Below are 26,249 nucleotides of genomic sequence, written 5' to 3'. Positions count from 1 at the left end.
TCTGCTGATCACTGGCTGCCAGCAGTTTGGCAGATCGAATCTCAATAGGCTCAAGTTTGACTCAGTCTTCCATCCTTCCAAGGTTGGTAAAATGAGGACCCAGATTGCTGGGGTCAATATGCTGATTCTCTGTAAACTGCTTAGAGAGAGCTGCAAAGCACTGTGAAGTGGCATATAAGTCTAAATGTTAACGCTATTGTTAGCCAAGGAATATGATGCCAGCCCATGAAGTATGTACTTGTTAGCAATATCTTTTAATGGCCTTCCATGTCAGGGAAGTGAAAAGATCTGTAGTCCGCAGGCAATGTTTTTGATAGCAACCTCCATATTACAAAATAGCTTCCGTCTATGCAGTTAGGCTGATGCCCTCACTTTTTCTGGGTATCACAAAAATACCCACAAAAAATATTTACTGACCCCTTGCATCCTGGACATAAACTGTTTCAGCTCCTACCCTCAAAACGTTGCTTCAGAGCACTGCACACCAAGACAACTAGACACAAGAACAGTTTTTTCCCGAACGCCATCATTCTGCTAAACAATTCCCTCAACACTGTCAAACTATTTACTAAGTCTGCACTACTATTGCTACTAGTTTTTTCCTCATCATTCACTCATTTCCTCCCACTTATGACTGTATGACTGTATCTTCTTGTTGTATCCTTAAGATTTTTATTAGTATCGATTGTTTCTGATTGCTTATTTGACCTCTGTGACAATCGTTAAGTACTGTACCTCATGGTTCTTGACAAATGTATATTTTCTTTTATGTACACTGAGAGCATATGCACCAAAGACAAATTCCTTGTGTGTCCAAACACACTTGGCCAATAAAGAATTCTATTCTATTCTATTCTATTTTTTTTGGCATACTGGAAATTAATGAAATGAAACTCTAGACAGAGCTGTTTTGGAGGCTCTTTGGATAGTGAGTGCTCGCTATTGTTTAAATATAGTTTTTGATGTTTTTTATACATTATGGTGAAAACTGCTGGGAATCACCTCCTGTTTCAATAAAAGAGTATGTTTTCATTTCCTCTTTCTAGAGTTTCCTTTAGCGTTGATCAATTTTCTCCCAGCCAATAGAACCATAGCAATAGTACTTATATTTCTGTACCACTTCACAGCACTTTACAGCTGTTCTCCAAGCGGTTTACGGAGTCAAGAGTTTACAGAAATAACCCCTTTCTTATTCCTTTTATTTCCCACCCAGGATTTGGAGAACCAGATGCACATTGCTGAGCAGAGGAGGCGGACTCTGCTGAAAGATTTCCATGACACATAAGACCGCAGGAGCTACCAGGGCACAGAGCTGAGAGCAAAGTAGCAAGATGGCGGTGCGAGCAACCAGTGAAGCGATTGGAGGAACTGGCCTCGGCCTTTCCATAAAACGGGCCGAGGACATCACTGCACCTGCGCCTTCCCCCTCGCAAAACAGACATGAGCTAGCGCCACCGCTTGGTCTTCTATTTTTCTTCTGTTTTCTGCTTTTTCATTTTTGGCAGGTAGAGGTTGAAATTCAGTTGGCTTTTTTCCCCCTGGGACATGTTATTCCCCAGTTCTTGGATTGTTTTAGAGGGGAGTTTTATTTCCCCTTCCCCCTCCTTGAATGGCTGTTAATAGTATTAGATCATTTATAAACTTCTGTAATTTTTATCAACAGTGGTTGATACAAAGTGAACTCTAGAATAACACAGAAACTGCTTTAAAAAATAAATAAATTGGAAGTGGAGAGTGTTTCCTCCCCCCGCAAAAAAATAAGCAGTTTGTAAACAATGGCTTCCTTCTCTTTCCCCCTCCCCAAATTCACTTTGCTATGAAGGTTATGAAATAGTCCAGCCGTTGATTTGTTTTCCCCTTTCCTTGCTTGCTTGCTTGTCCTGGAAGTGCATGAGATGACCAGAGCCTGAGCCAAGCAGAATCAGCAGTTGCCAAAGGACAGCATAAATGTTGAAAGGTTCTCCTTCTTTTTCTTCTTTGACCGGCTCGGAGCAATAGGGCAAAGCTCAAGGCAGCCTGGGACAGTTGTAGTCCATCAACATGAAGTTGATCCCCTGCATGGATTTATTGCTTTGTTTTGTTTCCCTGGACTGCTACCTACTGCCAGATTTAAAATACTCGGAGGAGTTCAGGGAGCATAGCCTTGCTTCTTGGCAGCATTAGAGTGAACATTAGTTTTATTTAGGGCAGTAGATCCAGCCATGTTTGGGCCACAATTTGCATATCTGTGCAGCCGAGTCCTGTACAATCTGATTCTTTAGGTGGCTATAAAGTGATGCATCAGAGCTGATCTCTAATACCATAACAAAATCAGACTGACTTTAGTAGTTAAATTTGTTATTAAAACAAAAACACACACACCAGCATACGTCAGATCCTACTAAACAGCCATCACTGTTTTTGAAACTGTTTTGCTGCTAGCTGAAAAGTAACCAGCAAAAAACATTGGGAAGAGTCCATAGTTACTGTTAAGATTCATAGGTGGCTGCTTACTGGCAGAGGTTTGTTAACTCTTGAAATGTGTTTTAAAGTCAACAGTTCCTGTTAGAGGCCAGCTTTTAAAATGTATAAAAATAGATATATAAAATACGTATTTGGTTCTGCCAATAATCTGTCTAGAAATGAAAGAGGGAGCTGCCGTTTCCTGAAGCTGCTTCCATCGATGTCTTGAAACAAGAATTTCCTTGCATCCATGTTTACAAGAGCATGTTGCACTGAGATTTTCTATGTGCATTTGCTTGTGACTTTTGGGATTGGGATGAGAAAGCTTTACAAGAATCATTTTCTGCTTACGGCACCTGTTTTCCTAGCCTTTCAATGAAAGTTATTAGCATTTTAGATTTTGTCCCAGCTTTTTGGAGGTCATCAACCAAGCTGTCATCTTCCATCCAGCCGCTGCTGCCGCTGCCACTACTACCTCAGGCACCTCACTCCCAAGGAAAATGATACGGTTGTTTCCTAGATCCCAAATCCTAATATGGCTTTTCTGTTCCCAGCTAATCTCAGATTAAACCAGTGGGTAGAAGTAGTAAAAAAAACTTGTTGGGCACAGAGAAAAAAGTGAACTTCACCCAGATTCACCCTTGCTCTTTCCCTTCACCCATTCCACTAGACCGTGGTAGCATATGTGGTATGATGACCTCAACAGGTTTGCTCTTTTAATTCATATCTTTGTCAAAACAGAGATCATGCTTGTTTTTCTGGCTTAAATATTTTAATTTCTCTGCGTGGAAACCACTGCTGGGCTTTGAAACTTAGAAGCAGGCAAAAACCTTTTTATCAAAATGCAAAATGTTCAGTGTTTGTGTGTCAGGCACTGCTTACTACGGTATCTGTTTGCGTTAATTTTGTTCAGTGTTAGCACAAAATTATTGGCATCTTGATAGGGAAAACTGCTGGCTTCCTAACTTCCTCAGTAATGCTGTCCTGATCTTGCTTGCTTGCTTACATAAGGTTCAGATTTTGAGGGAGGTGAGCATCATTTTCTCTTGAAACTTCAAAGTTCAGATTGAGCTGTTTCTGCTCATGAAATTAACTAAGATTAAACATACACGTTCCTTGTTCAGAATTCTCCAATGCAAAAGAGTGGTGTTACTTGCCACAGCTAGCAAAAACCTGCGATTGGTTGAATTTACAGTAGCACAATCACGACTTGGCAGTGGCAAATTTTTCTCTGTTCTGCAAAGTTTGGCACATTGTTCTGATGCTTAGATCCAATCTCACCTGGTGTACTAAGATGTGGTGTAAAATTGTCACCTCACATAATGCAACATATTGAAGACAGGCTTCTGCTTGCTCAGGAGAATAATCTCACCTTTTTGGTCTCTGTGTCAGCCCTCTGTGCCTTCCGGGGTTTGGGGAGAGATGGCTGCACAGAGAAGAATCTACTCAGCTCTTGGGTTAGGGTTACAATACAATTAGTTGTTACCACACAGCTGCTCCTAAGTTTGGAATCAATAGATTCATCCCACAGTTCCCTACCTCTTATCTTCCCTGTTCTAGAACAGCACAAAGATTGGGTGCTATCTAAAAGTTTTTATCATTGGCAGAAAACAGTCCGTCTGTCCTACAAATATATTCTCTTCACTGTAGCATTTTTCAAGGTGAGCCTACAATTTGGGGGGGGCGGGGACGACGACAAACCTTGTTAGAAAATTTTACTTTGTGATGGAACGGACTAAATAAAGGGCATCTAAGCCAATGGGAAGGCACTACATTTCCCTCACAGCAGGTTAACATCCTATACTAGGAGTTTTGGTCTTCCTCTTGTTCTATCAGGCTTAGCCTAAGCCAACCTGGCAGCTATTTTCATCCTTCACTCTGCATATTGAGATTGTTGGCTTGGCTTACCCTTAATCACAATGTTTATTTCACTTAGTTTTTCTTTTTAAAATTCCCTCTCACAATTTGCCTTCCTCCTTCCTAAAAGAGAGGTACAGAAAGCTAAGGCAAATAGCCACCTCCTGATAGTAAACACGGAAAGCATGTAGGTAGTATCCAATTCTCCTGTCCAGTAGAATTCTGTACATGTAGACAGCAGTAGAGGCTGTGCAGATAAGGGAGAGATTCTGTAACCAGTTTTACGCTTGTACTCTTCTAGCATCTATTCTGTAGCAGTAAAATCACATTTTTTTTTTCTTAATGCCATGCTAATGTTACAGAAAGGACTGAAGACTTTTTGTTACTGTTGATCCATTTACACTCTTGTTTCTGTTTTTTCAAAATTCAACTTCACTTTTAGTAACTTTTTGTAAAAACAAAACAAACTTATGTGCTCGCTCAAGTCTGGACTGTTCCAAATTTTCAGGTAGTAGCTTCTGCTATGGAAGCTTTTTTTTTATTACGCAGAGTGCTACATTATCATGGCTGCCTTTGCTCTGTCCCTCACTAAGATTTGGGGGAAAGCAATCTCAAGAAACTGCCAACACTTTTCCGGCATTAGGAGGGGGAAGAGGGCAGAGGAGAAAGAGCCCTTTAAATTTTCCCCTCCTGAAATTGTTTATTTGAAATAAATTGTGAATTTCTAATTTTAATTAAGTGTTCTGTGGTGTTTACTCTGGCTATGTGTTCATATTTCTGTGATCTTCATGTTTGGAAGGGGGGGAAAAGGATGTTAAGAGAACAGAAAAAAGAATTGGGCAATTAAAAAATGTTCAAGTAGATTGAATATTTTCCCTATGAGAATAGGCTAAAAAGCTTGAGATTTCTTAGGTGGGAAAAAAAAGACAGCTTTTATTTTCCTTATTCTTCAGTCAAGTATTTTTTTTTTGTTTATTAAAATACTTAATGCAGAAATAAAAGAATATAAAAATAGTCGAGAAATAGGGAAGAAAAAAGGAAAAAGTGTAGGATAGAGGGGGAAAGGAAAAATATTGATTTTTGACTCTTTTACACATTAGATAAGGTAATAAAATAGAACCTCAACTTTATATTTTACATAATATATACTGTACTAGCCATTTATATAACAACAATCTTATCTAATCAGCAAAACCCAAAATCAAAGTTTCATTTTCCCCCACCTCAAGCACTAAGTCCAAAAACAGTTTCCAAGTAGAAACAACATTAATTGTATCCTTTTCTTTATTCAAAACAGTGAATTTAGCCCTCTCTGCTAACTCCACTTTTTGCACTTGTCCATTTAGAGAAATTGTTCTTCCCCTATCAAAACATTAGAATTGAGGATCGTCCAGTGGAACTCATTGAAAGGAGATTTGGAACAGAGGAAATTAGATTACTTTTTCACATTCCATACCAAATTCTGGGATTCATTGAGATGTGGAGATTGACTAGAGATAGTTTTAAAATGAGTTGGATAAATTTATAGGGGATGGGTTTATCTAGGGCTATTGGTCTTAATATTTGCTGTTCCTACCGGGTTGCAGGGAGCTTGCCTCCAAGTAAAAGTTGTAGGACCATAATTTTGGGGGTAAAGCAAATCTTTAGGTTTGCAAGCACTTCAAGAGTGTTAGCATTCAAAATGTTGCATAAAGATTTCTTCTGCACTGTAGCCTTTAGCTTCTTATGTCCATGTAAGCTGGAGATGAAGTCAGCTTAAATTGCTTTCTGGGTCCCTTCTCCTAAGTCTGCTTTGACTTAGACTGATGTTTTGGTCAGATCTATTTTTCATACTCTGGTGTACTCCACTTTTCCTACCAAGAGTTGGAAAGCAAGCATCAATTTCTTTCCTTTGATGGCTAGGACTTTTGAAAGCTTAAGGTGTCCACTGGTAAGACTTTTATTAGCCCCTCAGCTGATTTACATCAGTGTTATACTGATTTCATATTCTCACTTTGGTTAAGAGGGCAATGTACAGAACTGCCAACTTTATTTGGTTTAACAAAGGCCTATCACTATTCCATTACCAAATTTGTTTAAAAAGGAGGGCAGAGTTTCACCAGTCCTATTGAATTTACTTAAAAATTGGGAGAGGAAGAGACATTCCTGCCATAATGCACTTTAGCCAGTTGGAGCAGGAAGGAAGGGAACGATCCACAACGAAATGAAGCACAGGTGAGCTGGATAGCATCACTTATACTGGTACAGGTTAGAAAACAGATCAACTGGTAGATAGATGACTTCCTAGTTAGGTATAAACCATGATATTGCACATCCCTGCCCTGGAAAAGTGGCCCGTACTGTCCCTGGGGAAGCTGGTTTACCACCTTTCCAATCTTTTCCCCATTTTTGCTAAAAGATAATATAAAAACTGGGTTTAAATGTGACATTAAGCATAACCAGCTGGGTGACTTTGGGCCAGTCATTCACTCTGGCCAACTCATCATACAGAGGGTGGTTCTGGGGGAAATGAGAAAGGAATACAGGTAGCCTTCAACTTGCAACCATTCATTTAACAACCGTTCAAGTCATTGCAAAAAGTAACTTCTGTTTTCCACACTTATGACTATTGAAACCTGGCCATGTGATCAAACTTTGGATGCTTGGCAACCAGCATGTATTTATGACAACTACAGCATCCCAGTCATGTTTTGTAACTCAACAAAAGTCATTGGGGACAACTAATTCATTTAACAATTGCATTACGAACTTAACTGTACTGCTAACTTAATTGTGGCAAGACAGATCGTAATATGGGGCAAAACTCAACTGAAAGGCAGAATAAAAATGTAATGTTACAGTCAGCAGCATGGTAGCCAACTAGCAAGAAAAAAAATCACGTAACGTAAAAGGTGGTAACGTAAATATTCTGCCAGTCCAGATTAAATATTTAAATATTCTGCCAGTCCAGATATTGTAATCACAGACTGAGTTTTAAAATTACCATTCTGACATTTTGTGATAAACAAACTTAAAAGCACACTAGAGCTTAGATTAAGGACCGTTTTTGCTTTTTTTTTGTCAGACGTTTGCTTTAGTTTAAACCAGAGGCCTTCGAACTTGGCAACTTGTGGACTTTAACTTCCAGAATTCTCCAGCCAGCATAGTTGGAGTCCGCAAGTCTTAAAGTTGCCAAGTTTGAGAACCCCTGGTTTAAGAAAAGCAAAGCTAAGGCCGCAGGCGTTTTGCCCTTACTAAAAATGGTTCCAGATTCAGAGCATGAAACCGACGACGCCCTATTCAAAAATGGCTTCCTGTGCTACGGGTAATGAGGGAACGAGAGCCGCAGTCGAGTTATCGGCGCTAAAAATGGCTCTTTCTAATGGGATAAAATCTGAGCCTAAACGATACGACTGCCTCCCTGTCCGAGTTCAATTCGCACCGCGGCTCAGGCCGCTTCTCATTCAATTCGGGCCAGAAGGCCTGCAAGCCCCCTCTCGCTTCTCATGCGCGGTGACTTCACGCCGTTCGCGTGATGCTCGGGAGGAGAGTTTCCCCAGCCGCGCTCGCGCCCGGTTGCCGTGGTAACGCTTCACCGAGCCTCGGCCTAGGATGGCTGCGGCTGCAGGGGCAGCGGTGGCGGCGGCGACGGCCGAGCCGGACGACGAACCTCTCTTGCCGGGCCCTCCCGTGGGGCGACGAGCCGTTTGCTCCCGGCCCTACTTCGTCGTGCTGATGGTGTTCGCGCATCTCTACGTGATCAACGTGCTGGGCTTGCTGCTCTTCGTGCACATCAGCTCCGACGATGGCGGGGAAGCGGAGCCGAGGAAAGAGGCCCCTGGCCCCGTCCAGGAGGCGCCCCCCGTCCTGCCCGTTTTTGCAAGCAACTTGGACCCTCAGGCTCTGTCTCGCCTGCAGGGCATTAAGGCAAGCGCTGGCCTTCAGGGGGGGACGACGAAGGGTGGTGGTGGAGAGGGGGGTCGTGGCTGATTTTGCAGGGACTCCTTTTAGCAATAGCAGTATCCCTTAGACCAGTGCTTCCCAACCTTGGCAACTTGAAGATATCTGGACTTCAACTCCCAGAATTCCCCAGCCAGCATGCTGGCTGGGGAATTCTGGGAGTTGAAGTCCAGATATCTTCAAGTTGCCAAGGTTGGGAAACACTGCCTTAGACTTATATACCGCTTTACAGTGTTTTTACAGCCCTCTCTAAGCGGTTTACAGAGTCAGCATATTGCCCCCAACAATCTGGGTCCTCATTTTACACACCTGGGAAGGATGGAAGGTTATTCAATGAGAATATTTCATTCATTCAGATCTAGGATGTGCTATTTGAGTGTTCCCTTTATTTTTTGAGCAGTATATTTATATTTAGGCATGTCTGTGTTTGTGTATCTTTTTACAGTTTAATTAAATGTATAATAATAATAATAATAATAATAATAATAATAATAATAATAATATATTAGATTTGAATGCCGCCCCTCTCCCAGGACTCGGGACGGCTCACAACAATAATAACACAATGAACAGTAATACAAATCCAATATTAATAAAAACTAGAATTAAAACCCATTAATATTAAAAACAATCAATACTACACAGTCATACCACTCTCAAAGGCTACAGTCAGAAAGGAGGGGGAGGGAATTAGTCCTCCATGACTGGTGACATAAATGGGTCTTCAATATCTTGCGGAAGGCGAGGAGGGTGGGGGCAATTCGAATCTCTGGGGGGAGCTGATTCCAGAGGGCCGGGGCCGCCACAGAGAAAGCTCTTCCCCTACGTCCCGCCAGACAACATTGTTTAGTCAACAGGACCCGGAGAAGGCCAACTCTGGGACCTAATCGGCCGCTGGGATTCGTGTGGCAGAAGGCGGCCCCGGAGATATTCTGGTCCGATGCCATGTAGGGCTTTATAGGTCATTAGCAATACTTTGAATTGTGACCGGAAAGTGATCAGCCTCCAGTGCAAGCCACGGAGTGTTGACGAGACATAGGCATACCTGGGGAGGCCGATGATAGCTCACGTGGCCACATTCTGCACGATCTGAAGTTTCTGAACACTCTTCAAAGGTAGTCCCATGTAGAGAGTGTTGCAGTAGTCGAATCTCGAGGTGATGAGGGCATGAGGGACTGTGAGCAATGACTTTCTGTCCAAATAGGGCCGCAACTGGTGCACTATGCGAACCTGGGCTAACGCCCTCCTCGCCACAGCCGAAAGATGATGTTCTAATGTTAGCTGTGGATCAAGGAGAATGCCCAAGTTGCGGACCCTCTCTGAGGGGATCAATAATCCCCCCCTCAGGGTAATGGATGGATAAATGGAATTATCCTTGGGAGGCAAAACCCACAACCACTCCATCTTGTCAGGGTTGAGTTTGAGCCTGTTGACACCCATCCAGACCCTAACAGCCTCCAGGCACCGGCACATCACTTCCACTGCTTCACCGACTGGACATGGGGTGGAGATGTACAACTGGGTGTCATCCGCGTACTGATGGCACCTCACTCCATGCCCTTGGATGATCTCACCCAGCGGTTTCATGTAGATATTAAATAGCCGGGGGGAGAGGACTGACCCTTGAGGCACCCCACAAGGTAGAAACCTCAAGGTTGACCTCTGACCCCCCCACTAACACCAACTACGATCGTCCAGAGAGGTAGGAGGAGAGCCACTGCAAAACAGTGCCCCCCATTCCCAACCTATCTAGCCGTCCTCGTAACTGTGTCCTGTCTGGAAAGCTTACAGTTTTTTGATGTGTAAGTGAAAGTTTTTTACCAAATCACAACAACCATAATTCTTTTTAACGTGTGTGACATAATTCTGCATATAGATATAAACCAATTAATTAATTCATTACTTTACTATCTTTTAAAGGTGGGACATAAACAGAAGTTGCAACTGGTTCCTAACAAAATCCATGTTATGAAAACTCTCAGCTTGAAACCACTTCTTTTTGGTAAGAAATAGAGACTATTTAAAAATATATATCTACATCCTATTCCAAGTTCTATGAGCAATTTAATGTAAAAAACATATGTACTGTATATGTTTTTATTTCCCAGCTTCTTTGTACTGCAGCAACCTCCAGCTTGTGTTTCAAATGTCACCTGCCAGCTTTTTCCATCAAATCTCTGAAGACAGAGACAAAGATTTCTGTAATGTTTTAATTTTTTTATGGGTAAAAGAAGGTTAAAAGCAATTGGCAACCTTCTCATACAAATTGGAATATTGGGGGGGACAGGGGACGGTGTTTCATTACTTATTCCCTATCAATAAGAAAGAAATGAAAGAAAAAATGATCCATTTTTCTTGAGTTCTAATCCAGTTACACCAATTGTAGATCATTGTTTTATTCAATTAAAACAGTACCTCACAAATGGTTTTAGTAAAGGAACTGGAACCAATATACAGTGGTACCTCTACTTAAGAACTTAATTCGTTCCGTGACCAGGTTCTTAAGTAGAAAAGTTTGTAAGTAAAAGCAATTTTTCCCATAGGAATTAATGTAAAAGCAAATAATGCGTGGAAACTCATTAGGAAAGAAATAAAAGCTTGGAATTTGGGTGGGAGGAGGAGGGGGAAGAAGAGGAGGAGGACACTTGAGTGAAGGGAGTGTTTCTTTTCTCTGGGCGCTGGCAGAGGTTTATTCCCTCTCCAAGCACCCAGAGAAAGGAAAATGCTCCATTTGCTCTAGATTGCCAAAGCCTCCTTAAGTACCACCAAAAGGCTCCTCTGGCAGCCCAGAAAAGCCCAAGATGGCTGGGATTAAAGAGGGAATGGCAGAAAACTGACCAGGCCTTCGTGCCGCTCTCAAATTTCCTGGGAAATTTTTCCGGGCTCGGGTTTTTAAGTAGAAAATGGTTCTTAAGAAGAGGCAAAAACAATCTTGAACACTTTCTTAAATAGAGGCGTTCTTAAGTAGAGGTACCACTGTAATCTAGATGAAGTTGGTGGCAAATATAATTTCTGATAGCCAATAGGAATATGTTAAAATAATCTTTGAATGCAGTTAGATTACTTTTCTCTTTCTAATGGACAAATTTAATTTTGCCATCATTTATATCCTATGGTAGAATTAATTGATCCTACTAATGTTTTGGAAATTATTGCAAAACCCAACAAACTGGTACTTTGTAATATTTTGTGATTAGCATCCTTACTTATTTATTATTATTTTATTTATTTATTATTTAGATTTGTATGCCGCCCCTCTCCGCGGACTCGGGGCGGCTCACAACAAGGCATAAACAAATCGTAACAAATCCAAATAATTTAAATATTTAAAAAAGTTTAAAAGAGAACCCCAATATACTAACAAACACACACACAAGCATACCATACATAAATTATACCTGCCCGGGGGAGATGTTTCAGTGCCCCCATGCCTGACGGCAAAGGTGGGTTTTAAGAACTTTACAGAAGGCAGGGAGAGTAGGGGCAGTTCTAATCTCCGGGGGGAGTTGGTTCCAGAGGGCCGGGGCCGCCACAGAGAAGGCTCTTCCCCTGGGGCCTGCTACCCGACATTGTTTAGTTGACGGGACCCGGAGAAGGCCCACTCTGTGGGACCTAATCGGTCGCTGGGATTCGTGCGGCAGGAGGCGGTCTCGGAGGTTACTGTTAAAGATTCCATTAAAAAAAAGATTAAAAGAGGTGTTGCTTCAACATACTCACTGATAACTGAGGACTAAGATATTGTTATACAGCCAGTTTCTAAGATTCCCCAACATAGCCCCTTGCTTCTTGCAATATGTAATCTGAATCTTTGAAAAACTTGCTGTCTGGATTGCGAGCTCCCAGAAGGACCTGATACGTTCCTTTCTTCTTTCTCTCATACACAAGATATTTTGAAAAAAACCTATACAATTGGTACGTCTTCCCACTCAGAGTTTGATAGTTTACTAGAAATTAAACATTGTCCTAGGCAACTTTGCATCTAGACTCTCATGCACAGTTAAAGTCTTTTTTAAATAATTATTTTCCAAATATTTCTAAAACATGATTTCCCTAATTTTGTCTAAGGTTACTTCCACAAAAGTGAGTTACAAGATCTTTTAATATGCAAAAGCTCTCATTACTTTACATTGGCATAGGAATGCTATAACATCAATAAATCATACAATGGAAAGGGTCCATTTAGGTAATTTATAAGTTTTCCCAATTTTAGCTGAATATTTAAAGTTTTCCATCACAACAGTTTTATGCTACTTTGAAAATCTGCAGGGTATTTTTTTTCCCAGTAGGCATCAGCCACATCTTTTTAAATAAGTAGCTGATGTTTTTACTGTTTCCTCCATTTATTTTAACATCTCTAAAGGTAAAGGTTCCCCTGCATATGCGTGCCAGTCGTTTCCGGCTCTAGGGGGCAGTACTCCTCTCCGTTTCTAAGCCAAAGAACAAGCGCTGTCCAAAGATGTCTCCATGACATGGTCATGTGGTCCCTATTTTTCTACTTGCATTTTTTACATGCTTTCGAACTGCTAGGTTAGCAGAAGCTGGGACAAAGTAACGGGAACTCACCCTGTTACGTGGCGCTAAGGATTCAAACTGCTGAGCTGTGGAGCCGACCTTATGATTGTCAAGCTCAACATCTTAGTTACTAATTTTTTAACATCTCTACATATTGCTAAATTCATTTCCTCAGGATTTATTGAAATGGAAAATATAACGAGGAACTAAGCATTTATTTTAAAATAAATGCTTAGTTCCTCGTTATATTTTCCATTTCAATAACTTTTTAAAAGCATTGTTGGCATTGGATTCTAAATACAAATTATTTATAATTTATGAATTTCAGAAAGATTTCCTTTTACTTACAGTATGTGAGTCTCTTCATGTAAATGGCAAAGTAATATTTGAGCAAAACAAAACTAATTAAAGATAGAAGCTTGAGAAGTAGATGTTGCCAAGGAAAAAGAGAGTAGTTTAGAGCCAACATTTGTCATGATTCCATTGCCATGCAACAGTTTGTAGATTTCTGATTTCACAACTGAGTAGTTTAGGAATATGGAAGAGATTCTGTAGTGTGGAATACTATCTAGAGTGTCCAAAATTTGCAAATACTGTAACCCATGAATATCTACCATATGTATACAGTAATACCTCATGATACGAACTTAATTGGTGCAAGGAGGAGGTTCGTAAGACGAAAGGTTCGTAAGACGAAACATTGTTTCCCATAGGAAACAATGTAAAGTCAATTAATCCGTGCAACCAAAAAACCCCCCGCAAAAAAACGGCTTTCGGCGATTGCTGGGAAGCCGCACGGCTGTTTTAAAAGGTGACAGCCGGCCTGGGGGGCTTCCCAGCAACCTCCCAAACCGAACCCGGGGTTCAGAAAAATTTTGCCTCTTCTTACGAACTTTGTTCGAGTTACGAACCGGCGTTCGGGAGGCTTCTGGGAAGCTCCGCCGCCCGGCTGTCACCTTTTAAAACAGCCGCGCGGCTTCCCAGCAGTCTCCGAACGCCGGTTCGTAACTCGAAAAAAGTTCGTAAGAAGAGGCAAAATTTTTCTGAACCCCGGGTTCGTATCACGAGTTGTTCGTAAGACGAGGGGTTCGTATCTTGAGGTACCACTGTATTTTTTATTTCTTAACTGTCCATCTCTCAGAAAAGGGGTCTGAGTTCTGTACAATATAATCAATAAAATTATCATTAAAGATTAAAAAGTTTTAAAATTATAAAAGCAACCTTATAAAATTACAAAAGGTAAAAAAAGAATCCCAAGATGGAATGTAAACAGTTATTAATACAGGCTGGGGGGAAGGAGGAGTTGTCGTGGAGCCAGCCAGCCCCATGGTTCTGTGAGCCTCTCTGCCCCCCATGCTGACTGCAGAGACAAGTGTTGACCTCTTTGTGGAAGAACAAGAGATTGGGGGCTTCCGTCACCTCTGAGGTCAGGGGCTTCCACAATGCAGTAAAGAAGGCCCTTCCAGAGACCCTGGCAATTGAAATAAAACAGGCCTGCATCTGCTCAGATGTTGGAGACAGGCAGTTTTCATTCATTCCTTGAATGTACTCCTCAGTGAAATAAACTGAATTAAATTCTACTGTCCCTTAGATAATTCTAGACGATTTCCTGATGAAGATTATTGGCAATCTTGCTATACAAGTAGATCTAAATTTAACAAGTGTTGAAATTATCTTGAATGATGCCCATCTGAATTTCTTAAGAGCTCTGAGTGAGTCATTGTATTGTTTGCCTGCCTAGAGATTAATCTTTTTTAAGAAAGAAAGAAAGAAAGAAAGAAAGAAAGAAAGAAAGAAAACCACTGCTCTCTCTTTGTTTAGGGGGGAAAATATTAGAGACATTTGTTAGCTGGATCAATTGTTAAAGAAGTGTTGGAGTTCTGATTGTCAGACCTTTGTGAACTAGTTAGCAGAGTTTAGCTGTAAAACTCGGAAAGTTTTATTTGCTTACAGGATGGAATTTGCAGGATTTCTATTTTAAGTATGAAGTAGAAAATTAATTGTGGATAATGGTATAATCTTATTTTGGCATGAAATTAATTCCTGTGAGTTTTATCCCTGGCGTTTATTGAAAACATTGCCCTCTCACTGCAGTTCAGTAAAAGCCTTTAAAATGATTGCTTGTTGTTTTCCTCATTCCAAATATATTTAATCAATAGATGGCAGGAAAGTAAAGGACAATGGTCCTCTAAGAGAAGTGTGCTTTCTTCAATTGTACTCATTGCTATTTTTATTTCTTATGAAGCAGGTAATAGTTTCTGACCTCTGCTGGCTCAAATGAAAAGCTGAGTCTAAATTTTTATATCATAAATCATAGTTTATGGTTTAGTGTGATCTGTTTTCCTGATTTGTTTACAAATATTTAGGTAAACTTTTAGGATTGCAAACTTTGGGAAATGAACAGAGATATTAATTGTGGAACATTTGGATCCCAACTATTTCCTGCCTTCATAAATCACCTTAAACATCAAAATTTGCATTTGAGCAGCTTTGGATTTTTGAATGTTAATCTTTGGATGGGAAAATCATTTTATTCTGCCTTTCTCCCATGTTAGAAATCCCAGATTTCCTGAGTGAAGATGAATGTAAATTAATTATACATTTGGCTCAGCTGAAAGGTCTGCAGAAAAGCCAGATTTTGCCCACAGAAGATTACGAAGAAGCTATGGAAATGATAGATATCAGCCAGATGGATATCTTCAATCTGCTAGATCATAACCAGGATGGACAGCTGCAACTTAAGGAGGTATTCAGAATGGAATGATTGGCTATTAACTGCAAAAAAATATCAACCTCACTCAGGTATAACCCTGGGCATAAGATCCTGGGATTTGCATTTGTAATGGAAAACAGTGATTTAGTATTGTATCTGAATGAAGTCATAGTGTGTGACTATTGAGCATTTTGAAGTATGAGGCCTTAGCTATTTTTAATTGTGTTTTAACATCCTGGTACAATTCTGCATGTCATGTCATTGAAAAATATATAAGACAAATCTCCAAATAATACAAATACCTAGAGGAAATTTTGTTCCTCTCTAAAAAAATCATGATCTTTAGAATATCCTGAGATCCAGTGCAAAACCAGAAATATGGGTGCTTCATGGGTTCTTCCCCGATGATCTGTTAATAGCATTTACCATTTAAATTTTGAATGAGTGGATTCTGCTAATGCTTCTTGATTATATACATAACTCATCTTTAAAAGTCCGGTCATCGGTGTGCACTGTGTTCCAATTGCAGGTGCTGACACATACCCGCCTAGGAAATGGTAGGTGGATGACACCTGAAAGCATCCGGGAGATGTATGCGGCAGTCAAGGCAGACCCAGATGGCAATGGTAAGACAGAATGGATACTGCCTTTTAATGTACTGTGTAGCATTGTTCCCTTCCCTATTATTCTCTCATGTTAGATTGGAACAAATATAAGTCATATCATAATTTAGTATTAATATTAGGATCAAATCAGGAGTTAACAAAAACAACCAAAGTTTTAACAATTAACAAGTGATTCAGTGAATATGAATCAACTTACTGTATTTTTCGGAGTATAAGACAGATCTTTTTACCCCCCAAAAGAGTGTGGAAGTTTGGGTGTGTCTTATACACTGTAGCCCTATTCACCCATCCACCGCCTCCCTATGGCCTCTGCCTCCCAGCAATTTACCTCCTTGAAGCAAACAGAACAGAGCCTGTTGAGCCAAACAACTCATTATCAGCTTCCCGATCCTCAGCTGGGGCCACTGCTAAACTGAAACTGAAACTAGCTGCAAGGAGGCAAATTGCAGATTTTTATTTCCTGCTGAACTGGATGCAAAGGAGGTAAGTCAATAACTATAAATGTCTGTAAAATGTTCAAATTATTAGATTTATTTTTTTTAAACTGCTTTATTATTTTCTAGACAACAAAATGAAGAAGCTTTTAAAAATAAATACTTAATCTGAAGAGTCCCAGTGGTTTTGTATCTTTTTTTAAATAGCAGAGGTATACAGTGGTACCTCAAGATACGAACCCCTCATCTTACGAACAACTCAAGATACGAACCCGGGGTTCAGAAAAAATTTGCCTCTTCTTACGAACTTTTTTCGTGTTACGAACGCCAAATCCGAACTTCCGGGTTTGGCGTTCGGGGGCTGCTGGGAAGCCCCCCAGCCCGGCTGTCACCTTTTAAAACAGCCGCGCGGCTTCCCAGCCGTCTCCCGAAGCTGAACGCCAAACCCAAACTTCCGCGTTTGGCGTTCGGAGGCTGCTGGAAAGCCCCCCAGCCCGGCTGTCACCTTTTAAAACAGCCGCGCGGCTTTCCAGCAGCCTCCGAACACCAAGCGCGGAAGTTTGGGTTTGGCGTTCGGGTTCAGGAGACGGCTGGGAAGCCGCGCGGCTGTTTTAAAAGGTCACAGCTGGGCGGCAGTGGTTTTTTTGCCGGTTTTTTTTTTAGTTGCACGGATTAATTGACTTTACATTGTTTCCTATGGGAAACAATGTTTCGTCTTACGAACCTCCCCCTGGAACCAATTAGGTTCGTAAGACGAGGTATGACTGTACTTCCAGAAATCCACATCAATTTTAAGGATCTGTAAAAGTATACAGTGGTCCCTCGATTTTCGCGGATTCAAACTTCAGGAAATGGCTATACCACGGTTTTTCAAAAATATTAATTAAAAAATACTTTGCGTTTTTTTCCCTATACCACAGTTTTTCCCGCCCGATGACGTCATACGTCATCGCCAAACTTTCGTCCGCCTTTAATAAATATTTTTTTAATAAACTTTAATAAATAAACATGGTGAGTAATAATCTAAATGGTTGCTAAGGGAATGAGAAATTGCAGTTTAGGGGTTTAAAGTGTTAAGGGAAGGCTTGTGATACTGTTCATAGCCAAAAATAGTGTATTTACTTCTGCATCTCTACTTCGCGGAAATTCGACTTTCGCGGGCGGTCTCAGAACGCATCCCCCGCGAAAATTGAGGGAACACTGTAATCTGAAATGTAACAGTGTCCCGTTTAGTATTAAGATAAGGCAGCTGAGTTAAACCTTGACTTAGTCATGTTTCGAATAGATCTATTTAAATAATTGGGGGGAGTTAGTGTGACTACATTTAAGAAAACTTTCTGGCATTAATATACTGCCATAATATCATATTTCTCCAATTCTTTGCTATTTCTATGGGTGAGGTATACATGTGCAGAAATTCACAGTAAACAGTGTATATCATATGTTACTGTTTGCTATTTTCCTGGCAGGCAAATTGCTGGGAGGCAGAGGCAGAATTTCCCCCCCTTGTTTTCCTCCCCCAAAACTAAGGTGCGTCTTATACTCAAAAATGTGGTATATTTAATGTTATGGCCAATCAGACAATCACCAACTTTATTTTTTAAACACTTCAACCCCAAATGATATATCTAGCTATAGGCACTGACAGCCAAGGCAGAAAATAATAATTCTCTCTGATACTTTAAGTTTTGGATTTTTACTTGCATTATCTCCTTTTAATTTCTGCTGTCCCACCCCACAGCTGAGTTTGCTAAAATAGTTCCTTTTATTAATTTTATTTGGGTAAATATTCCTACTATTTAATAGTCCTCCCCCTCCCCCCATCTATGTTAGAGCTACCAGTTAAAGTAAAACTCATTGGGATCACCAGAGAATGTTTGATTCCTGTGGTTCTGATGTGGCATACCTCCTGACTGCATTTTTACACTGATCAGTCTCTGGCCTGACATGGGCATATATGTTCTTTTCCTTCATTTTACTCAGGTGTTCTGAGTTTGGAAGAATTTAAACAATTGAACATTCGAGACTTCCACAAGTACATGGGTAGCCGAAAAGTGAAAATGAGCGATCTGGTCCGGAACAGTCAACATACCTGGCTGTACCAAGGTGAGGGGGCACATCAGATCATGCGCTCCATACGGCAAAGGTAAATTTATCTCACTCAGCAATGTTTACCAATTAGCCTTGCTGTTGGTTTGCTGATCAGTTTGGCCAAAATGTATCAATGCACTTAATGCAGCTACTTTCATTACTGTGTTTCCACAAAAGTAAGACCCTGTCTTATATATTTTTTTGAACCCTGAAATAAGCACTTGGCCTTATTGCCATGCACTCAATAGCCCAATTGGGCTTATTATCAGGGGATGTCTTATTTTGGGGAAAACAGGGTAAGTGCCAAATGTATTATTGTAATGCACTAGAAATCTAAATGGCATTTTGTTGGTTAGTGATATATAAAATATGAGAAATTGTACTTGCTTAAAACCTGAGGTTTGTTTTTAATTAAGTCTGGTCACTATGTTTATAAACAGATTTTTCCTAATACATTTTACTACTTAAAATACCTTTTCTGAATAACCATGGTGAATATGGTTATATAGGATGTGTATATTTCTATTTATTGCATAAATAGTGAAATTTATTTATTTATTTATTCATTCATTCATTCATTCTTTCATTCATTTATTTATTAGATTTGTATACCGCCCTTCTCCGAAGACTCACACTCACACCCATACAAATCTTCCTGTGTTTTGATACTTTTATTTTTTTCTTTTACATTTCTTTTATCTTTGTTTTGAATATTTGAGTTTTAAAAAAAAGAAAGCTTTGGAAAGAAAGAGTGACCCATACTTATTCAGGTGAAACAGAGAAAGAGACTGATTAGTGTTTATAGCTCTTTTGCTCAGTTTTATTAATTCTTGAATTAAACAAGTTTCAGATTATTTTGATATTTTCATTTAAATCTAATATCTTTACATTACACCAGGTGTCTCAAACTCAAATGAATATTAGACCACGTAAAATGTGGAAAGTAATGTGATGCATTTACGCGTCTGCAAAAATGCAACAAATATTAAATATTAATGTTATTAAAATTCATGACTAAATGAATGCAAAACTTACAATAATTTATAATAATATAAAATACTTGATTTTATTGAAAGTTAATAAAAGTAAAAACAAAAACTCGAAATCGATATTTTATTGATTGATCAAATTTGTATAACTGCTCATCTCATATGCATTATATTTGTGGATGTAATCTCCACCCTATTTATGGTCCCCTATCACAGTGTTTCCCAACCAGTGTGCCACGGCACACTAGTGTGCCACGGGACATGATCAGGTGTGCCGTGAGCCCGGCCTGGCTGGAGCTTCCCTGGCGGTGACGGGAAGTGAGCTTTTGGGGCTCGGTGGGAGGGTGCCGGCCACTGTTGCTTCTAAGCTGCGTGGGCGTGCGCCCGCACAGTCATTAGGAACCCCCCCACATAAATTTTTGAAGTGGCGCAAAGCCACGCAGTCCTGAATCGCTCCCTTCTCCGGCCAGCAAAGTCGGCTGCCCGGGAAAGCGCCGCGTTTGAAAAGCGGGCGTTTAAAAAGCGCGCCGCTTTCCCAGGCAGCCAGCTTGCTGGCCAGAGAAGCGAGCGATCTGAGACTGCGTGGCTTTGCGCCTTGATGACAACGGTGCCGTGGTGGCCTCCAACTGCCGCCCTTCGTGGCGCCCCACCACCCGTTCCTGCAGGTAGAAGTTGGGCGGGGTACCGGGAGGCGGAGGTGGTGCGTGGCCGGGCGCTGAGCGCCATAGACACCTGGGAGGGCGAAGGATTGGATGTGGCTGCTGCCTCTTAGGTGGAGGCGAAGGCAACGGCGGAGTTTGCGCTGGGGCCATGCGGGGCCGTTGATCCAGGGGGCCGCGGACCGGCAAGCCGCCCTCCACTCTCTCTCGGCTCTCTTTCTCTCTATGTTGCCGGCGTGGTGCACGAGAGAGAGAGAGAGAAAAAGGAGGGTTAGAGAGAAAGCAAGAGAGAAAGAGAGAGAAGGAAAGCAAGAGAGAAAGAGAGAGAAAGAAAGAAAGCAAGGGAGAGAGAGAAAGCAAGAAAGAGAGGAAGAGAGAGAGAGAAAGAAAGCAAGAGAGAAAGAGAAGGAAAGCAAGAGAGAGAGAGAAAGCAAGGGAGAAAGAAAGAAAAAATAGAGAAAGAGAGAGAGGGGAAGAGAGAAAGAAAGCAAGAGAGAGAGAAAGCAAGAGAGAAAGAGAAGGAAAGCAAGAGAGTGAGAAAGAGAGAGAGAAAGCAAGGGAGACAGAAAGAGAAAGAGTGTGTCTGAGAGAGAAAGAAAGAAAGAAATAGGGAGAGAGGAAGAGAGAGAGAAAGAGAGAAAGCAAGAGAGAGAGAGAAAGAAAGCAAGAGAGAAAGAGGAAGAGAGAAGGAAAGCGAGAGAGAGAAAGAGAGAGAGAAAGCAAGGGAGACAGAAAGAGAAAGAGTGTGTCTGAGAGAGAAAGAGAGGAAGAGAGAGAGAAAGAGAGAAGGAAAGCGAGAGAGAGAAAGAGAGAGAGAAAGCAAGGGAGAGAGAAAGAAAGAATAAAAGAGATAGCAAGAGAGACAGAAAGAGAGAGAGAAAGAATGCAAGAGAGAGAAAGCGAGAAAGAGGGAGGGAAGGAGGGCGAGAGAAAGAGCAAAAAAGAGAGGAAGGAAAAAAGAAAGAGGGATGGAGAGAGAGGGAAAGAAAGAAAGAGGGGGGGAGAAATAGGGCGAAAGGAAGAGAGGGGTTTTTTGTCCAAACATTTTTAACCCCCCCCCCCGCTCGCCGCCCCCCCACTCAATGTTCCCCAGGATTTTGTAAGTGTGAATAATGTGCCGCGGCTCAAAAAAGGTTGGGAAACACTGCCATATCACACTGGTTTTTTGTTCTGTGCACACCTGGTCACCAACTAGCATAATGACAAAAGATGATATCACCAGCATTGATCCTTCTGCATCTGTTCAGGACTATTGTGTAAAGTGCAGTGTCCTTGAACAAGAAAAGGCAATGAGGCAGAACAGGCTCCAGCATTGTCCTAAATTTTTATTACAGGCCACATAAAATAATTCAGCAGGGGCATTCAGCCTTCAAGCCAGGGTTTGAAATTCCTGGCTTAGACTTTGCTCTTTTGAAGATACATGTAAAGTGTTTAAAAACAAATTTATCTTGACTTGTAGTACTTCTCACTGACTCACATCCTCCTTGGGTCCCTGATTTTCCCCACTGGCATCATATCCAAAAAGTGCAATAAAATCTTAAAATGCCATGCCAGAAAAACCTGCATATGTTCAGGGTGATTTGATCTCACTTAAAAATAACAATTGTGAGGTGAGTTAGAATCACTTTGCCAGAAAATGTTCTTGCTATAGCTCTACTGCAGATCCTCTTTATTTCAGACTACAGTGGTACCTCTACTTACGAACTTAATTCGTTCCGTGACCAGGTTCTTAAGTTGAAAAGTTTGTAAGAAGAAGCAATTTTTCCTATAGGAATCAATGTAAAAGCAAATAACCAAAGGGAGGGTGGAGGCCCTGTTTCCTCCCAGGAGATTCCCAGAGAGGCCCCACGGAGGCTTCTCCCTATCTTTTCCAGTTACAGTTTCGGAGGCTCAGGTTTGTAAGTGTATAGAGCCGGGGTGGCGCAGCAGGTAGAGTGCTGTACTGCAGGCCACTGAAGCTGACTGTAGATCTGTAGGTCAGCGGTTCAAATCTCATCACCGGCTCAAGGTTGACTCAGCCTTCCATCCTTCCGAGGTGGGTAAAATGAGGACCCGGATTGTGGGGGCAATAGGCTGGCTCTGTTAAAAAGTGCTATTGCTAAAATGTTGTAAGCCGCCCTGAGTCTAAGGAGAAGGGCGGCATAAAAATTAAATAAACAAACAAACAAATAAGTGGAAAATGGTTCTTAAGAAGAGGCAAAAAAATCTTGAGCACCCATTTCTTATCTAGAAAAGTTCGTAAGTAGAGGCGTTTGTAGGTAGAAGTACCACTGTATAGAGAAAAAGATTTTAGCCGGTGTGTTTAGAATTGCATTAGAATGCATCTCCCTCTGTGTTATTTCCCTCTCTCCCCCTCCCATTTTTCTGAATAGTTTAGGTGCTTCCTTATTTCTTCATGAGTTTCTATGTTCCATTTATGTCTTAAGCAAGGTTTTTTTGTATGGGAATGGATGCAGATGATCAAGGCCAAAATTATTGAACATAATGTTTTTGAAACAACTCTGCCTCCACCAGTATGGCCCTTTTCAAGAAATTATTTAAAAAGCCCTTTACAAATGTTCTAAGTATGCTTGATAGTCTGATACTGGCTGGGGAATCTCAGCGGCTTGATGGGAATATTTGTGGGAACCTGCTCACCCTTTCTTTCCATCAGCATGCCTCTCTGCTTGTCTGCCTTCAGGGTAATTAACTTGACCCATCTGCCACCAGAGATTGTGGAGCACAGCGAACCAATGCAGGTAGTCCGCTATGACCAGGGAGGACATTACCATGCTCATATGGATAGTGGACCAGTATTTCCTGAAACTGCCTGTAGTCACACCAAACTGATTGCCAATGAAAGTGCTCCCTTTGAGACATCGTGCCGGTAAGCCTAGGAACTGAAGACAGCATGGGTTTCCTGGCTATCTTGTAACAGTGATTGTCTATTGCTTTTAGGATAGCAAGTATTGTTCTCTTTCTTACAGTTACGTGACAGTACTGTTCTATCTAAATAATGTGACAGGAGGCGGCGAAACCACTTTTCCTATTGCAGATAACAGGACTTACGAAGAGTTGGTAGGTTTTGTCTTTCCTGTGCAGTATGTACTGGCTTTGTCTATAAAATGTTAATTATTCATTTGGCTTATTATTTTTCTTCCGCTTTTCCTAGAAAGGAAATGTTTAAAATTCACATTATTTCCCAAATTAAAAAAGGGTTTTCAACCTCCTATTGCTTTTTTCAATCAAGACAGTTAGGGTTGGGTTTTTTTACTCTAACCCTAACTCTCTTATTTTACCCATAAGTCTTGTCCCAGAATAGTTTACAGCAGACTAAAATCACACAAAAAAATTATAGAGCTCTAAACTAATCTTAATTTGCAATTCTAGTAGACACCAGGATTCTCCACTGAATATTGGAGGTGTTTACTCTGGATAACCACACAAATTAGGACAGTGGATGCCACCTACTTAAATTTTATTTAGGAGTATTCTGAAGCAAGAGGCTTAGCATGCTGGCCAATAAATCAGGACCTTTTTTAATTTAGTTGCTAATTAAATATTATGGACAGTTAAAATATCATGAGATGTTTATTGCTGGTTTTCATGGAGATCTCTCTCTATAAGGGGGAATGAGAATAATTGCAGAGACCTTTTATACAGTCCCTAATGAACCCCTTTTCTTCAGTCTCTAATCCAGAATGACATTGATCTACGCGATACTCGAAAGCACTGCGATAAGGGAAATCTACGTGTAAAACCTCTGCAAGGCACTGCTGTTTTGTGGTATAATTACCTGCCCGATGGGGAAGGTAAGTGTATTCCTGAGGCAACCAGGTAACAATCTTTGTAGTTTGTTTGTTTATGTGACAGCTTTTATTTATCCTTGGTTGGCTATTTAGGAAATCTTAAGAACTGCAGAAAAGATTGAGCCGCATTTGTGTGGAGCTGATCCCTGGAATCTTGTTTCCCTGCAGGCTGGGTTGGTGATGTTGATGAATACTCCTTGCACGGAGGCTGTTTGGTCACTGAAGGAACCAAGTGGATTGCCAACAATTGGATTAATGTCGATCCCAATAAGAGGCGACAGCTGCAGTTCCAGGAGGAAATGGCTCGATACATCAACAGTGAAAACGAGGACCAAAGCGAGTGGACTGTGGACAAATCCTACAGCAATGTGCACGTAGAGCTGTAATGTTTGGAGGTGCCTCTCTGTTGACTCGAAAGCACCTTTTTTGCACTAGCCATTTTCAGCTCTTCTATTCTCCCACATTTCCCAAATATTATGTTTCTTCAGCGAATGTAGGGTTGCCTGTCAAGGTAGATTGGGGAAAGGAGAAGCAAGGCACCTAATGCAATCTGAGGAGAAAGGGATTATTTGGAGAGAAGAGAAAGTAGCTGAGGGCATATTTTGTTTTACTGGCTGGCTTTGCTTAAGGAGATTTTGCATCTGTCCACGAATCTTCCCTGTGACATATGCAATCTACCATCAAGGTTCTTTATCATCCTGACTTGTTCCGTTGGATGCAGTTGTCCTTTAGCTGGCTTTGTAATTATAATCTTGTAATCTGCCCTTCTTTCCGTCTGTCCCGGTTTCTCGGTCTTCTTAGGCAACTGATAAGGCTTACATAAGGCCAGTAAAACCCACATCAATAAAACGATTGCTGCCTATTCTAGGTTGCTCTGCAGAGAGTGAAACGGTCACTCTTAGCCTGTCTGGTAACAGATCAGTAAGATGTTGGATGAAGACTAAGGAAACCCATGGTTCAGGGTCACCCTCTGCCTTGGAAGCTGATTGGGTGATTTGGGATCAATTTCTCTCAGCCCAACCTCCCTGTATGAGTGGCTAAAATGATAAAATAGGGAGAAAATGAAGAGAGATCTGACTTGGGTTTTTGTGCAAGTGGGTGGGTGGGGGGAATAATTCTAACCAGTACCATTTGACAGCGCAAAGTGTATGTATTCAGAAGCAAGTAAACTCCCAAGTGAAGGGGTATACGATTGCAGGCTTAAATCCAGAGTTATGCAAAAGGGTCTTGGGCACATTTCTGTTAAAAGAACATGCAGGCCTAAAAGTATTAGAGGCCTTACATGGTTTGGTGGATGCTGATCGTGGTAATTTTTCTCAGGGTTGGACATTTTTCTGAATTACTGTTCGGAAATATTTATACCAATAATTATCAGGGAAGTATAAAGGAATGGTTAATATGTGCAATTGGAACCTGTGTTGTATATGCTGCAATTGTTATTTCAGCCATTTTATTTGTGTATGAGAAGTTGTTTACCTATGAAAAACCTTTTGTTCTGTTTAGGTTTTTTTTTTAATTTGAGCCAGTGGCATAGTAATATTCCTCCTAGAAGATAAATATTTTAGATACGGAGTTTGAAACCAGCAAGATTCTCAGTTATGAACTTTAAAAAAGTGTTCTGCAGGATTAGGCTTAAGGTATACCCAGATCATATACTTTAGTCCTAATTATATTGTTTCTCATGAAGTGATTAGCACTTTTCCTCTGCTCCTCTGCATTCAGTATGATACTGTCTCTGAATGTGGGACTGGATATAGCAGTCAAGGGTAAGAGCATCCGGTAGACGAAATCCTAAATGAATTTAGCTCCATTTTTAAATCTGTCCAATAAGCAGCCTCGCCTAACCACATTGTCTGGAATATACTTCCTAAAGTATATAATGTTCCTTTCTGACAAAGAGCCCTCAAATAAAATATAGGCAGTCCTCATCTAGCAACAGTCTCTTTTAGCAATCGTTTGATGAAAAAGTAACAACCAGTCCTCTCATTTATAGCCTTTGAAGGTCAGTTGAAGCAATGAAAAGCTGAAGTAAAATCATGCAAACAATTGAGATTTCACTTAGTGATCGCTTTGCTTAACCATTTAGTTGCTGATCCTGTTGAGATGGCTAAACAAGGGCTACCTTTAATCTTTTGTCCTAACAAATGTTCTTTGAACATCTGATCACTTGATGGCCCTTTTATGCACTTTTCCTAACTG

General features: G+C 40.9%; 2 protein-coding genes across 3 annotated transcripts in view; both read left to right on the top strand.

Annotated features, from left to right (window-relative positions):
• ARIH2 (ariadne RBR E3 ubiquitin protein ligase 2) overlaps positions 1-5,033 on the top strand; it is a 45,322-nt gene extending 40,289 nt beyond the window's left edge. For both annotated transcript variants that reach the window (XM_070738093.1, XM_070738094.1), the window contains exon 15: positions 1,214-5,033. In XM_070738093.1, coding sequence (XP_070594194.1) covers positions 1,214-1,285 — 72 coding nt within the window. In that variant the 3' untranslated portion in view covers positions 1,286-5,033. The remainder of the gene's footprint in view (positions 1-1,213) is intronic.
• A 2,782-nt stretch (positions 5,034-7,815) lies between these two features.
• Positions 7,816-25,982, top strand: P4HTM (prolyl 4-hydroxylase, transmembrane). Its single transcript, XM_070738092.1, has 9 exons — positions 7,816-8,205; positions 10,159-10,240; positions 15,306-15,496; positions 15,993-16,089; positions 18,507-18,669; positions 22,943-23,128; positions 23,229-23,319; positions 23,930-24,053; positions 24,219-25,982. The coding sequence occupies exons 1-9, from the start codon at positions 7,891-7,893 to the stop codon at positions 24,434-24,436; spliced, it is 1,467 nt and encodes a 488-aa protein (XP_070594193.1). The 5' UTR covers positions 7,816-7,890; the 3' UTR covers positions 24,437-25,982.
• The last annotated feature ends 267 nt before the right edge of the window (positions 25,983-26,249 follow it).

The sequence above is a fragment of the Erythrolamprus reginae genome, chromosome 2 (assembly GCF_031021105.1).
Source record: "Erythrolamprus reginae isolate rEryReg1 chromosome 2, rEryReg1.hap1, whole genome shotgun sequence".
In the NCBI taxonomy this organism is placed as follows: domain Eukaryota; kingdom Metazoa; phylum Chordata; class Lepidosauria; order Squamata; family Dipsadidae; genus Erythrolamprus; species Erythrolamprus reginae.
The sequence above is the reverse complement of the archived record's forward strand: the minus strand, read 5'-3'. Positions and strand labels throughout refer to the sequence as shown.

What these genes read in the sequence shown, in the direction of transcription:
- P4HTM (XM_070738092.1), top strand. Translation starts at nt 7,891, where the DNA reads ATGGCTGCGGCTGCAGGGGCAGCGGTGGCGGCGGCGACGGCCGAGCCG. An exon ending in GGCAGACCCAGATGGCAATG is followed by an intron (nt 16,090 to 18,506) that starts GTAAGACAGAAT and finishes CATTTTACTCAG; the next exon opens with GTGTTCTGAGTTTGGAAGAA. An exon ending in CCCTTTGAGACATCGTGCCG is followed by an intron (nt 23,129 to 23,228) that starts GTAAGCCTAGGA and finishes TCTTTCTTACAG; the next exon opens with TTACGTGACAGTACTGTTCT.